The 13,422-nt window shown below is 34.8% G+C and overlaps 1 protein-coding gene across 1 annotated transcript in view; it reads left to right on the forward strand.

Annotated features, from left to right (window-relative positions):
* AQR (aquarius intron-binding spliceosomal factor) overlaps nucleotides 1-13,422 on the forward strand; it is a 115,508-nt gene that overhangs the window by 76,427 nt on the left and 25,659 nt on the right. The window contains exons 25-28 of the mRNA XM_037742364.1: nucleotides 2,102-2,237; nucleotides 4,027-4,236; nucleotides 6,201-6,338; nucleotides 12,577-12,648. Of these exons, the coding sequence (XP_037598292.1) occupies nucleotides 2,102-2,237; nucleotides 4,027-4,236; nucleotides 6,201-6,338; nucleotides 12,577-12,648 (556 nt within the window). The remainder of the gene's footprint in view (nucleotides 1-2,101; nucleotides 2,238-4,026; nucleotides 4,237-6,200; nucleotides 6,339-12,576; nucleotides 12,649-13,422) is intronic.

The following is a 13,422-nucleotide window of genomic DNA, read 5'->3' on the forward strand; positions in this document are numbered from 1 at the left end:
CCACCCGCCTCGGCCTCCCAAAGTGCTGGGATTACAGGCTTGAGCCACCGCCCCCAGCAGGGCTCTGTATTCTTAATTTCGGATCAGCCAGTGATACTTCTGAATTCATCCCATAAGTACTTCTTCATTTTAAAGCCAACTCACAAAGGTAGGTTAGATTCTAAAATCTAATAACTCAGAATTCAGTGAACATGAAGGTGATAATAGAATGTCTGACTATAATTACAATTATATTGAAGTAGAATTTGTAGTTTTTAAAGAATATTAGAACAGAGGTAGAATTTTTATGATGATTTCAGGTACCACCAAATTTCTTAGAAAAAAATATACTTTTGTCTTCTGACACGTAACCTAGATCTTATTAGTTTGCATATTTGATTGGACATATTCTTTCTCTCTTAAAATTAAAAAGAAAAATCATGACTATTGTTTCACAATAAAAGTAATATCACTTTCCCTGAAGAAAAAGTTATAAAATCTGGTGAAGTTGTAGAAAAGAAATGGTTATCCATAATTACACTATCCTAAAACAACTTTTGCTCGTCTTTTTCTGTAATGCTGTTATTTGTAATTTTTAAGTTGCTTTTTAAAAATAATTAATAGTCTTTATCTTTTAAGTGTAATAATGTACTAATTAAGCAGATAGTATATAGAGTTTAATTGTACTGTATATTCCTTTTTTGTTTTGTTTTGTTTTGAGATGGAGTCTCACTCTGTCACCCAGGCTGGAGTGCAGTGGTGTGATCTCGGCTCACTGCAACCTCTGCCTCCTGTGTTCAAGTGATTCTCGTGCCTCAGCCTCCCAAGTAGCTGGGATTACAGGCACCTGCCACCACACCTGCCTAATTTTTGTATTTTTAGTAGAGATGGGGTTTTGCCATGTTGGCCAGGCTGGTCTCAAACTCTGGACCTCAAGTGATCTGCCTGCCTCAGCCTCCCAAACTGGGATTACAGGTGTTAGCCACCATGCCTGGCAGGTATATTGCTTTTTAAGTTTAACATTATGCCACAAGAATTTTGGCATTTTATTAACAGAGTCTTTATAAGCATTTCTAATTTTTTTCTCATTAATGAAGTGTTCATTATAGATAAAAATTTAAACTATAAATAAACAAGCAGAAAAAAAGGTATCTGCCATAATGTTTATATCCTTCCAAGTTGAAAAATTCTTCAAAACATACATCATGTTTTATATCTCTTTTTTATTCTTAGTCATCCCTTGATACCTCAAATATTAATCTCTGAACTACAGAACAGCTAGAAACGTGACTTCTTCTTTTGTTGAGTCTTTAAACATGTGAACAACAGTGACTGATTAAATTATTTTAGTCTTATTTTAAGCATCAAAGGATTGTAGGAGACCCTTTGTTGTTGTGGAAAGAACGTGATTAAATTATTTTAGTCTTATTTTAAGCATCAGAGGGTTGCGGGAGACCCTTTGTTGTTGTGGAAAGAACGTTCATAGAAATTGGGATCTAATTATGGTTCTACTACTTTCTTCCTTAACTGTGTGTTTTTGGACAAGGTACTCTCCAAACTTCAGTTTTCTTACTCATTCAGCAAACATTATAAACCTGCTAGGTTAGGGTGCCAAGCTATGTATTGAGATTTGTAGATGACTGAGATAATGGAATATATTTAAAAATTACTTTTCAAAGCCTTTAGATCGAATCTACTTTTATAATAGTGTAAAACACTTTGTTTGAAGCAGCCAGTCTGTGAACTTACATTTTCTTGGTCTGTGATGAAATCAACTAGCACCAGAATGCACTGTCCTGTTTTCTTCTTTGTGAAAGTGTGTTATTATGAGAAAAAAGATTGAGATCTGAATAAATGATGTATTTAGTGATGTAGTTGGTTTTCCTTCCTCATAAACCAGCAACACCCTTGTGGATCAGCGCTGGTCCATAGAGTATTCCCTAAGTAGCTTTTGTGTAAAGTAACCCAGGAACTATCACCAATAGTTAAATAGAAGCCATATCTTCTAGTTTTTTTCCCCTTTCTTTGGCAATTGCTTTATAATTTTCTTGAATTTTGCTGATTATTTCCTTCAAAGTTTCTTTATTACAGTTTTGCCATTTTGCCTGATTGAAATGTCTAGGTATGGAAGAGTTAATTATGTCCTGGCTCGAAGAATAGAACTTTTAGAAGAAGTCAAACGATTGCAAAAGAGTCTAGGGGTTCCAGGAGATGCCTCATATACCTGTGAAACTGCAGGCTATTTCTTCTTATACCAGGTAAGATATTAAGGGTTTTTGAATCATACTTCATCATAATATGAACCCCAGTTGGAAGCTTAATGAGTTCTTATGATCCTTCTTGCAAGCTTATTTTTTGAGTAGATTAAAATATATGGTATTACAAAGCTATATTTATGAATGTTAAGTATATTTTGTGTTATCTTCAATTTTCTTTGCTAAATAGCTTTGCCTGATGACTCATTCTGTGCAAGGCCAATCTTGCACTTTTTACATTTTTTTCTTTCTTTCTATTGACAAAGTTCTAGTTGCTCTTTTTTCTTTTTTTACTATAGAAATATAACTAAGTAAATATTCTAGCTACCCAGTGGCAACAAAGTACAGTTAACTTATATTGTATACATTAATCAACTAATGAAGGAAAACATTCTTAAATTTCCAGAATAAATTATGTTAGAATTAAATTAAATTATAACTAATTGTACAGTGGGTCTTAAAGTTAAAGTCTTTTGACTTCAATATAAAGGTGTACTTTTGCTTTTGTTCCTGTTAATTTTGGGAATATGAAAACCCATGAGAAATAGCCAAATAAAGTAAGTAAAACTAAACTTTAATAATCCGTTGGATTACTAGTAATTTTAAATGGACTAGGATATAATCAGATAATGAAGATTTTTGCATAACTTTATTTGTTCTTTGTTCTAATGCCAATTATATATTTTAGATATAAATTATATTGTAAGCTCATTGTGAGTGGATATCACAGACCAGTTAAGTCCATTCAAAATGAGCAGCTTTCATGGTTTCTTGTGAAGCAGAGAAAATACACAATATAGTCTACATTAGATTCAAGACTGTTTAGGACTCGAATAAAGGAGTAAAGATCATGCTTAAATACTTTCTTGACATGGAAAATTACTTGGCTTTCAGTGAAAACAATGTTTAAAATGGGGAAACATAATCTATAAATTTGGAGGTTTATGTAATAAATTTGGAAAAAATGAACATGAGGCTCAGTGTAAATTGACATTTTTCAACATTTAAGAATCATATTGGGAAAGTTTTTCACAACCTAAATTCCCTAGCCCTTGTTCCTGTAGCTTCTCATTCAATAGAGGTGGAATTCAGGAATCCACATTTTTTATTTAGCTCCGCAAATATTTTGCCTAAGGACTACACTTTTGAGAAACACTGAGATTATAACAGAAAAAGACCTGAAAGAATTACAGAAATTGAAGTTACATAGTAGTAACTGCCTGGTAGAGGCGTAGCTAACATTATACAAAGCAATTGAACTATAATCACAAAAGTCGTAACATGAGCTTTCAAATATATACTCGCCTTCAGCAGACATTCTTTATAAACGTTCTAAAAATCTGGGAGAAGGTTTGACAAGTGCCAAATTGATTAAAAAGGTGCTAAAGCTGAATTTACCATATATGGAGAGAAACAGAGATGAAAAAATGGGAAATGTCTTTTTCCAGAGAACTTTCTTTCCTTTACATTCTTTTTAAGCATTAGTAATAAACTATCTTGAGTTATGTGGAGAATCTGAAATGTCCGAGATAGAGTTCCATAAGATGACGTTAAGGTTCTTTCTAGTTTGTAGAAATTTGTTATTAAAGAGCCTTTTTTCTCCAAAGACAAGCTTACCTTTTATAACAGAAGAGCAATCTGTTAGTTACAGGAAATGAGGAATAGTTATATTGGATCAAAGATTAAATTTCTTTTTTTTCCATTTCATCTAACAGATCTTGTTTTTATAAATTTTAATCCTTTAAAACATCATAATTAGGTGGCAGTTAACCTCAAGTTCTTATTTCTACAGGTAATGTCTCGTTGGGAAGAGTATATCAGCAAAGTGAAAAATAAAGGTAGTGCCTTGCCAGATGTTACGGAAGTCTCCACTTTCTTCCCTTTCCATGAATACTTTGCAAATGCTCCTCAACCCATTTTTAAAGGAAGATCTTACGAAGAAGACATGGAAATTGCTGAAGGATGTTTTAGGCATATTAAGAAAATCTTTACTCAGCTTGAGGTAAGGTATTCTCAAGTTCTTTGAACTTGCCTTTAATGGTTTTTAATTTAGTTTTTTTTTTTTTTAAATGAAGTAAATGTGAAATATTCAAATCTTTTTTTTTTTTGAGACCGAGTCTCACCCTGTTGCCCAGACTGGAGTGCAGTGGCACGATCTTAGCTCACTGCAACCTCTGCCTTCCAGGTTCAGGCAGTTATCCTGCCTTAGCCTCCTGAGCAGCTGGGATTACAGGCGCACACCACCACACTCAGCTAATTTTTGTATTTTTAGTAGAGACAGGGTTTCCCCATGTTGGCCAGGCTGGTCTCAAACTCCTGATCTCAAATGGTCTGCCCACCTAAGCCTCCCAAAGTGCTGGGATTACAAGTGTGAGCCATCGCACCTGGCTGGAAGTATTCAAATCTTATAAATTAGATTGTTAAATTTAAGTAAGATATAAATTGGATCCTTATTCTGGCTTGCCTGATGTAAAGTCTTAGTATTTTTAAGGAAGGAATGCTTCCATCAGAAATTCAATAATGGTGCTTTGAACTGGAATTTGAGACTGCCGTGTGGCCATTCTAAGTCCTTTATGCCTCTTAATTAGTAAAATATTGGGGTTGCTGTGGTAGCCAGGATGACTGATTCTGATTATTAAAGTGAAATAAGAGTCATAGCTACACAGTGGGAATAGAGACTATGTCTGGAACCCAGCTTCCCCTGGAGATGTCTTCTAGTTTCTGCCACCTCATTGTAGAATCATCATTGCAAAAATATATAGCAAACATCATTGAAAAACTACAGTGGTCTATAAAGGGATCACATTCAGACTCAGATTCCTCAGCAAGAACATTTAGGATTACTGCAGGTAAAAATGTCAGGGACGTTGTCGTTTGTCTTTGTATCTTTTAGATGAGATTATGTACCCACTTCCTAGAACAGTGTCAGACATGTAGCATACGTTCAGTAAATACTGAAAAGTATACGGTTAGGTGGATGGATGGTAGGTACAGAATAATAAATGTAAAGTATTATGTTTATGGTTACATAAACACAAAGTAAAAGTATAAAAACATACTCAATTCATCATAATACTGCCTTGGGAGGGAGTAGGCAGAAGGTTATACAGCATACCTCACCTATGTTTGTAATATTTTAATTATTAGAAAACAAAACAGAAACTTTAAGTTTTAAAAAAAGTATTGGTAAGGCTCAGATTTTATAAAACTTGACACTGGCAATGCTGCTTTGCCTTGTTTGCCCCTCATATCCCGCTATTGTCCGTGCCCTTTTCTGCTCTATTGGGGATCCTTTGCCATGGTTGATGTTCTGGCTTATCCTTGCAGGTTTAATTTCCCAGCTTCCAATGTCAGCTGACTTCTTGTTTAGTATAGCCAATGAGAGAGTGCCAAGGTATTTTTTCATCACTTCCCTCTGCCTTGGGCTTCATCTCTTCCATGACTCCAGTTTCTGCTGGAAAAACTTGTGGTTCCAGCTTTTTTGTGTGACTACAGTCCCAAGGCTCTGATAATATCACTTCCTACCTTAATTCTTTCTAACCTAGGGATGATGGTGACTGCTGCTGTCTCTAATCTCTGTGTTACTTTACCTTTGTAATTGCTCCATCACTTTTATAACCAGTTGCTTGCTTAAATTTCCTTTGATATGAATACTTGAAATTGTTTCTATTTTCCTGGAGGGACATTGAATAATACAGGTACAGTGATAATTGAATTTTATTCAGTATTCTTATTTATATTGTAAATATTTTACCTTACGTACAAAACAGTTTGAATTATAACTTTTGTGTCAGCTATTATATGAACTCAATTAGTACCCAAATAATAATGAACCGAATTATAATTCATTAGGCTTAGTTTATAATATATTTAATTTCTCAGGAACTAAGTCTGATTCGATTGTATGGTTATGTGCATAAACTCTGTTTTCCTAAAATTATCTTTCATTGCTCCTCATTTCCATAGGAATTCAGAGCCTCTGAATTGCTTCGAAGTGGACTGGACAGATCTAAATACCTTTTAGTGAAAGAAGCCAAAATTATTGCTATGACCTGTACTCATGCTGCCTTAAAACGACATGACTTGGTCAAGTTAGGTTTCAAGGTAAAGACTTATTTTGGTAGTTCTGTTTTTTGTTTTTGTTTTGTTTTGTTTTGAATATTACCTAGGCCATTTGTTTCTCTTGAAGGTTGACTCACTTCTTATTGAAGTTTGCATTTATAATTACCTTAAAATATCTCTTTTAAAAGTAGGTGATAATATCCCATGTTTACGTGATTAGTGAACTCTGAATCTACTTTTTAAAAATCTAGTTATCAGTAATATGTCCATTAGGTAACATTATAACCATATGGTTGTCTGACCAAATTCTCATACTTGTTAAGGATTTTTACTGAGTATCACTTACTTAAAAATCCCTAAATAAAAGTTATGAAAAACACCTAAAATTCACCTAATTAAAAAAACAGTCATAATAAAAAATCTCCAATCAGAAATAACAGCTATAAAAAGAACATTTCAAAATGGGTTTCAGCTGGGCGTGGTGGCTCACTCTGTTATCCCAGCACTTTGGGAGGCCAAGGTGAGTGGATCACTTGAGGTCAGGAGTTCAAGACCAGCCTGGCCAGCATGGTGAAACCCCATCTCTACTAAAAATACAAAAATTAACTGATACTAAAATGGTTTCATCATATGATAAAGACGAGAGAGGATGTGATAGCCTGTTAGCCTGTAAGTCATTTGAAGTCTAATGTAATGATTGAGCAGTAAATTTAAATTGGCAAATTTTTTGTAACTTTGCTAATGATACTGATCTGAACTTAGATTTTAATACAGTTATTTAAGCTTCCTTCAATTGGTTTATCTGTTGTTTAAAACATAGTTCTGTATATGGGTTTGAATTAAAAATTCGTAATTCATCTGTTGATTAACTGACAATTTAAAAATGTTATGAGCTCACTGAAAGATAGGCGCTAAATAAATTCAAGGTGATAAAATTGTTGTTATCTTGGATGCAAGGTTCCTCAGCTGCAAGATAGGACAAATAAGACAATTTATTAAAAGGTAGTGTGAACATACCCTAGTGGTGTGAACTTACCCTTTTGCAAACTATTAGTGAGAATTTTTCACCTAAATATTTTGTTCTTGGGGCTGATGTATAAAATATACTTTGAATTTGATATTAAATCATAGCTTAATAACAAGGGAAATAATGTAATGATAATTAACATTTTATGGTTTCATGCAGATTTTACATGTGTTCTAAAAATACTTATCAACTTTTCAGTAGTCATTTTCTGTATTTAAATTATGGTATACATCTAAGGGTAGTTAGCATGAGTGTTAATAGGTTTTCTATATTTTTGATTTTGAAGTTTTATTTTTATCACACTTAAGAGTTTTAAAAACCTTGTAGGTCCACTTAACAAAAAAAGGCAATTGCCCACCCTGCTCATCCTTCCCATTTATCTAGTCCTTCAGCTCTTTAGGATTTGTTTTGTCCTTTTCATTATATCAGTCAAGAATGTTAAATTTCCATTTCAGGCATTATCTTTTGATTCTGTGCTGTCCTGAAGGACAAATAGATACACATTCATGCATGTGTGCATACACCTTTCCTCCCTTAATTCTTCCAATATGGTCACATCATAACTTTGGTTTGCTCACTTTTGGGTGTTTACATCACTATTTACATTAACACTTTCACATCCAAGCAGGGTAATATACCATGATTTGTTTTCCATTCATGCACAATTTTTTTTTTTCTTTCTGGAATTAATGATTTTTGTCTTGTTTGTTTAGTTTTCTGTTTTACTACCAGTTCGACCCAAAACTCTGCTTAGTTTTAAAATATTTTCTTAGTACATTTAGACACATCACATACGTGTTTTTTGAGACATCTCTCCTAGATACTCCTGACCTATTTCAGTTCACATTGCATCTATTCTAAGCCTTTGCCTTTCTTATATGTCAGATTCTGTGTTTTGGGCATTCTGTGTCTTTCTGTCCTTTTGTCTTTTAGTAGAATACATCCTCCGGTATCTTTTGTGTGAAAGGATGTATAGGAGGTAATGTTTTTAAGACTTTCCATGTCCAAAAACTGTTTTTAGTCTACTCTCACATTTAATGATTATGGCTAGATATAAATTTCTAGATTGGAAATAATTTTCCTTCAGGATTTTGAAGAATTGTTCCATTTTCTCTGTCTTCCAGTGTAGCTGTTCAGAACCCCAAAGCTGTAATTTTAAATGTATTTTGTTTTACATTTTTGTTCTGTCAGGAAGCCCTACAATCTTTACTTTATCCCTAGAGTTCTGAAATTTCAGTAGTATGTCTTAGGGATAACAAAGGGAGAAGGAGGACTCTTCTGGATCCTATTGTTGTGGGAGATGAATGGAGAAAGAGAGCCAGACTGCTCCACATTCTGTTACATACACAGACTTTGACATAATTCCCACTTTCTGTATGGCGCTCATTTCTGATCCCACCCTCTTAACTCTGCCTGCTTTCTCCAAGTTCCAAGATCCTCTGCAGACACTAAACCTTTTGTTGTCTATTGGGGGTGAGAGAGGAGGTACATTCATTTGGTTCCTTGAAGTGGAGAAGTCTAATTGCCTCTTTAAACCAGTCCTATTATTACTGAGCAAAAGGGGCTCACAGCCTGATGCACTAGAAGCCAATATTCTTTTTTTTGAGACGGAGTTTTGCTCTTGTTACCCAGGCTGGAGTGCAATGGCGCGATCTCAGCTCACCACAACCTCCGCCTCCTGGGCTCAGGCAATTCTCCTGCCTCAGCCTCCTTAGTAGCTGGGATTACAGGCACGTGCCACCATGCCCAGCTAATGTTTTGTATTTTTTTAGTAGAGACGGGGTTTCACCATGTTGACCAGGATGGTCTCGATCTCTTGACCTCGTGATCCACCCGCCTCGGCCTCCCAAAGTGCTGGGATTACAGGCTTGAGCCACCGCGCCAGGCCAGAAGCCAATATTCTTATACCAGGTTTTTGAGGAAAAAAAAGCATCTTATTGCAAGTTGACTCACGAGAAGAACATAGTCAAGCTCAAATCTGTGTCCCCATGCTGGTTTTAAGGCAGTAATTTTATTAGAAAAGGTTTAAGGGGGTGGATTCTGGGATTAGTAAGTGATTGGTGGAAGGAAAGGGGTCTGGAAAGTCTTCAAGCATATGCACTTTTCATGCTACTTCTTGGATCACATGTGTAAGTTTGAGAGGAGTTAATATGAAACATGGTAGAAATTTGGGCAGTGATGTAAGCACACTCATTCTGCGCTAACTCTAGTTGGCTGTATTGATTCCAACCAGTTTCAGCCAGTTTTATTATCTTAGAAGCAAAGAAAGTTTCAGCTTTTCAGCAAGGTGTTTCTTTTCTTATCTACCATCCTGTAAACTCAAGAATTTCTGTTAGTTCCTGGTTTCTTTGACTCTTTTGGGTAAAATTTCACTATATAATGTCAAGTGTTATTTTAGGGGGTTTCTAGAGATAGTGATCATCATTATGTGGTCAGTTCATCACCTTTTAACAGAAGTCTGTCACTTGTTTCAATATGTATTTTGTTGAAACCCAGTTTTTTACTAGCACAAAGTTAAAGAAATATTAGTTCTAATTTGCCTGTTTTCAGGGATTGGAAATTCGATATCGATCATCTTAAACCCATTTTGCATTGTAGAAATTGTAGAAGGAAATGTATCAGAATGATAACAAAAACATAAACTGATAATAACCAGCATTTGTTGAGTGTTAGCTATGTACCAAGTTCTGTGTTTATAGTGTACAAAATTCTGTATTTACAATGATTTATTTCTCCTCTTTGCAACTAGATTTTTATATGAGCGCTCTCTCTCTCTCTCTCTTTTTTTTTTTTTTTTTTTTTNTTTTTTTTTTTTTTTTGAGACAGAGTCTTATTTTTTTGTTCAGGCTAGAGTGCAGTGGCATGATCTCGGCTCACTGCAACCTCTGCCTCTTGGGTTCAAGCAAGTCTAGTCTAGAGCCTCAGCCTCCTGAGTAGCTGGGATTACAGGCACATGCCATCACACTCAAACAACTTAATTGTTTTTTAAGTAGAGAAGGGTTTTCATCATGTTGGCCAGGCTGGTCTCAAACTCCTGAGCTCAAGGGATCCACCTCCCTTGGCCTCCCAGAGTGCTGGGATTTCAGCTGTGAGCCACTGCGCCTAGCTGAGATAGCTCCATTTTATAGTTGAGAAAGGGTGACTCAAGGGAGATATTACCTTAGAGTCACAGGTAATCAGTTACTAGAGCTAATATTAAAACGTGATTTTCCAAGAATTTAAAGTCTCTTGTGCCCTTACTTTTAAACCACCCTGACCTTATTCTAGTAGCTAGAATCAACTAAAGAACTATAGAACTGTAGTAACGGTGGCTGTAGAATTTAGAAATCCTTTGAAAGGTCACAAAGACTAGCTCCTAGCCTGGTTGACCTGTAGCATCAAATGCCAACCCAGCATGTAATATGTTAGTAGAGGTTAGTAAGTGTTGAATGAATGAATGATCTGGCTAATAAATACATGGAACAACTAGCTAAAGCGCTGGTAATTTTGCTTTGGAATTAAAATTTCCCTTTTAAAAAGCAAAATATATAAATATATTTTTATAAGTGAAATTGTATTGTATTTTCAGAATTGGTTTTCAGGAAGCTCTCCTTTAAGCTATCTCTTTTTGAGTTGCCCCTACTCTTTTTTGCATATTGGATCTGTTATCCTGAGAGTCCACACAGGGACTTGTTTAAAAATGTGACTGTTTGAATTCCCTCTTCTCTTCAGCTTCCATAAAAATGACCTAATCATTATAAGAGGGAAATTTGGTATTATTATAGAGCTAGAGAAGAGACCATCCATATGCCTACACCTTCAGGTAGTTTCAGTAACAGTTCAGAATTGAACCATAACTTTAAAATAGAGAGTTAATCAAACATTCAGAGTAAATATGCTATCACCATCTACCACCTCCCTAGAAAATAAAACAATGGTAGAAAACTTTAAAAACAGAAACAACAGAGCTGTAATGTGTACTTAGATTCAAGAAGAAGATATTGTACCAAAACAAGAAGTAAGATATCATACTAAGTAGTGATCAGAATTAGAAGTGAGGAGGAAAGACAAAACATGTTGAGAGTATATCTAAATGAGAATTGGACAGATAGAAGAGGCAGTAATTGTCAAAGAAAGAATGAAATTTTCTCATGTTTGAGAAAGACTTGATTTTTCATTTTTTTTAAACAGATGTATAATACCTAAGACTGGGAACTGGGCTAGGGAAAAGATACAGACATTAGACAAATAAATATACAGAGAGAATTATAAATTGTGAAGGTCTGGAAGACAAAAAAATGGTATTTGAGATTAGTTTTAGATTGAGAGGTCAGAGAAGGCCTAGATAAAGTGTGTTTTAAGCTGATATTTTAAGGATGAGAAACAACCAAGTAGACTAAAAGTGAAGAGAACAGGATGTGCAAAGGGGCTGCAGCAGGAAAGGTTTTGGCATTTCAGAGAAACTGAAACAGGTCATTGTGGTTGAAGCATAGTAGTAAGGAGAAAGATAAAGTTCAAGAGGAAGTCAGGGGCTAGATTGAATATAGGTTCTTGGTAATACTTCCTTGCTGGCAGTGTTAAGGGTTTTTTTTACCCTAAAACAGTGGTATGAAGGATTTGAAACCAGAAGTTGTATAAATGCCTTAGAGGAGTCAAGATAGGAAGGGGAGGAACTAGTAAGGTGTTTGCTAGCAGTAGTCATAGTGATGGCTTGGATTTTTAGAGGGGTAATGCTGGTAGAAGTAAAGAAAAATCAATAGACTCAAGAGTTTTGAAAGTGAAATTGACATGCTCTGGTGATGGATTGCATGCCCAGGAGTGAGACTGAAGTGGATTGTTGTGATGAGTAGGATTCATGAAACAAAATTATCCCCAAATGCTACCTAGAGTAAGAGTACCACAGGGAATGACCTCATATGTAATTATAAATTGATTCTTTCTGATGTAGAAATGAAAAGCTAAATCAAAAAGAACCAAATTGACATTGCAATTCAAGAAATAACATACACGATCTCTTCAATGTAAAGTTGCATACTTAGGAGGCTTTCCTGAAATCAAATACTTGAATTAGAAATGCAGAGGCATAATGATAAATAATACCATGAAGTTTCTGTTTGAATAATTTGTATGTTGTTATTTTTATCTGTCTGAATAATTTGTATGTTGTTGTTTTTATCTGAAATTATTTGGGTTCTTTTGGATGCTTATGTTTGTCATGGTAGTTGTTTGGCTTTTAAGCTATCTTTATGACAAGCTTTCCTCTTTCTTTCTCAGTATGACAACATTTTAATGGAAGAAGCCGCTCAGATTCTAGAGATAGAAACTTTTATCCCTCTTCTTCTACAGGTAAGAAATATTAAGAAATATAAGATCTGAGGCAAAGAAAATCAAGTTCTAAGAATGCCGACGACAACATCAGAAAGCTGTACAGTTTGGGTGTGCTCATTGCCATAGTTAAATATTTTCCTTAACTTTATTATGTTTGATGTTCTGTTTTAAGCCTGTAAACTTTTTTTGATCCATTCACTGGCTATTTCATAGTTATTTTGCTTCCAGAAGTTCTATTTTAAAATTCATAGTTTATTTCTGTAGTTTTGAAAAGATCCAGTAATTTTAATCAAAATTACATTGTTGTGCAATTTGGTGGGGAGAGGAGCTGTTTCTTAATTTCTTTTGTTATAATTGTTTGTAGAATTATTTTTTGATATTCACCGACTGAATTGCTTTTCTTTATGCCTAAGTTTTTGAGCTAAATGGTACTATTTAAGAATGTTTTTTACTGTACAATATTCTTTAGTATTGAAGCCTTAAAACGAAATGTGGAATTCCCAACTTAAGGATAGAGACCACGCTAATATGCAGATAAATTGAGTTCCAAAAGTTGTTTTTATAAGTCAAACTACTTGGAACTTGGAATGTATTCTATCAGGATATGTTTCAAGGAATAAGGAGACATATAGAGTACGAAATTGAAGTCGTAGTGTAGAAAATTAAAGAAGGTAATGTTTAACTGCTTTGGTGGGTTCAGAATTGGTCCTCAGCTGCTTGTGAAACATGCTTATTTCTCGTCTTTCCATTTCTCTTCTTGGGCTTCTCTTTTTTTCTGTATGCTCTTTACCT

The sequence above is a fragment of the Cebus imitator genome, unplaced genomic scaffold (genome assembly GCF_001604975.1).
Source record: "Cebus imitator isolate Cc_AM_T3 unplaced genomic scaffold, Cebus_imitator-1.0 Scaffold119, whole genome shotgun sequence".
Classification (NCBI taxonomy): domain Eukaryota; kingdom Metazoa; phylum Chordata; class Mammalia; order Primates; family Cebidae; genus Cebus; species Cebus imitator.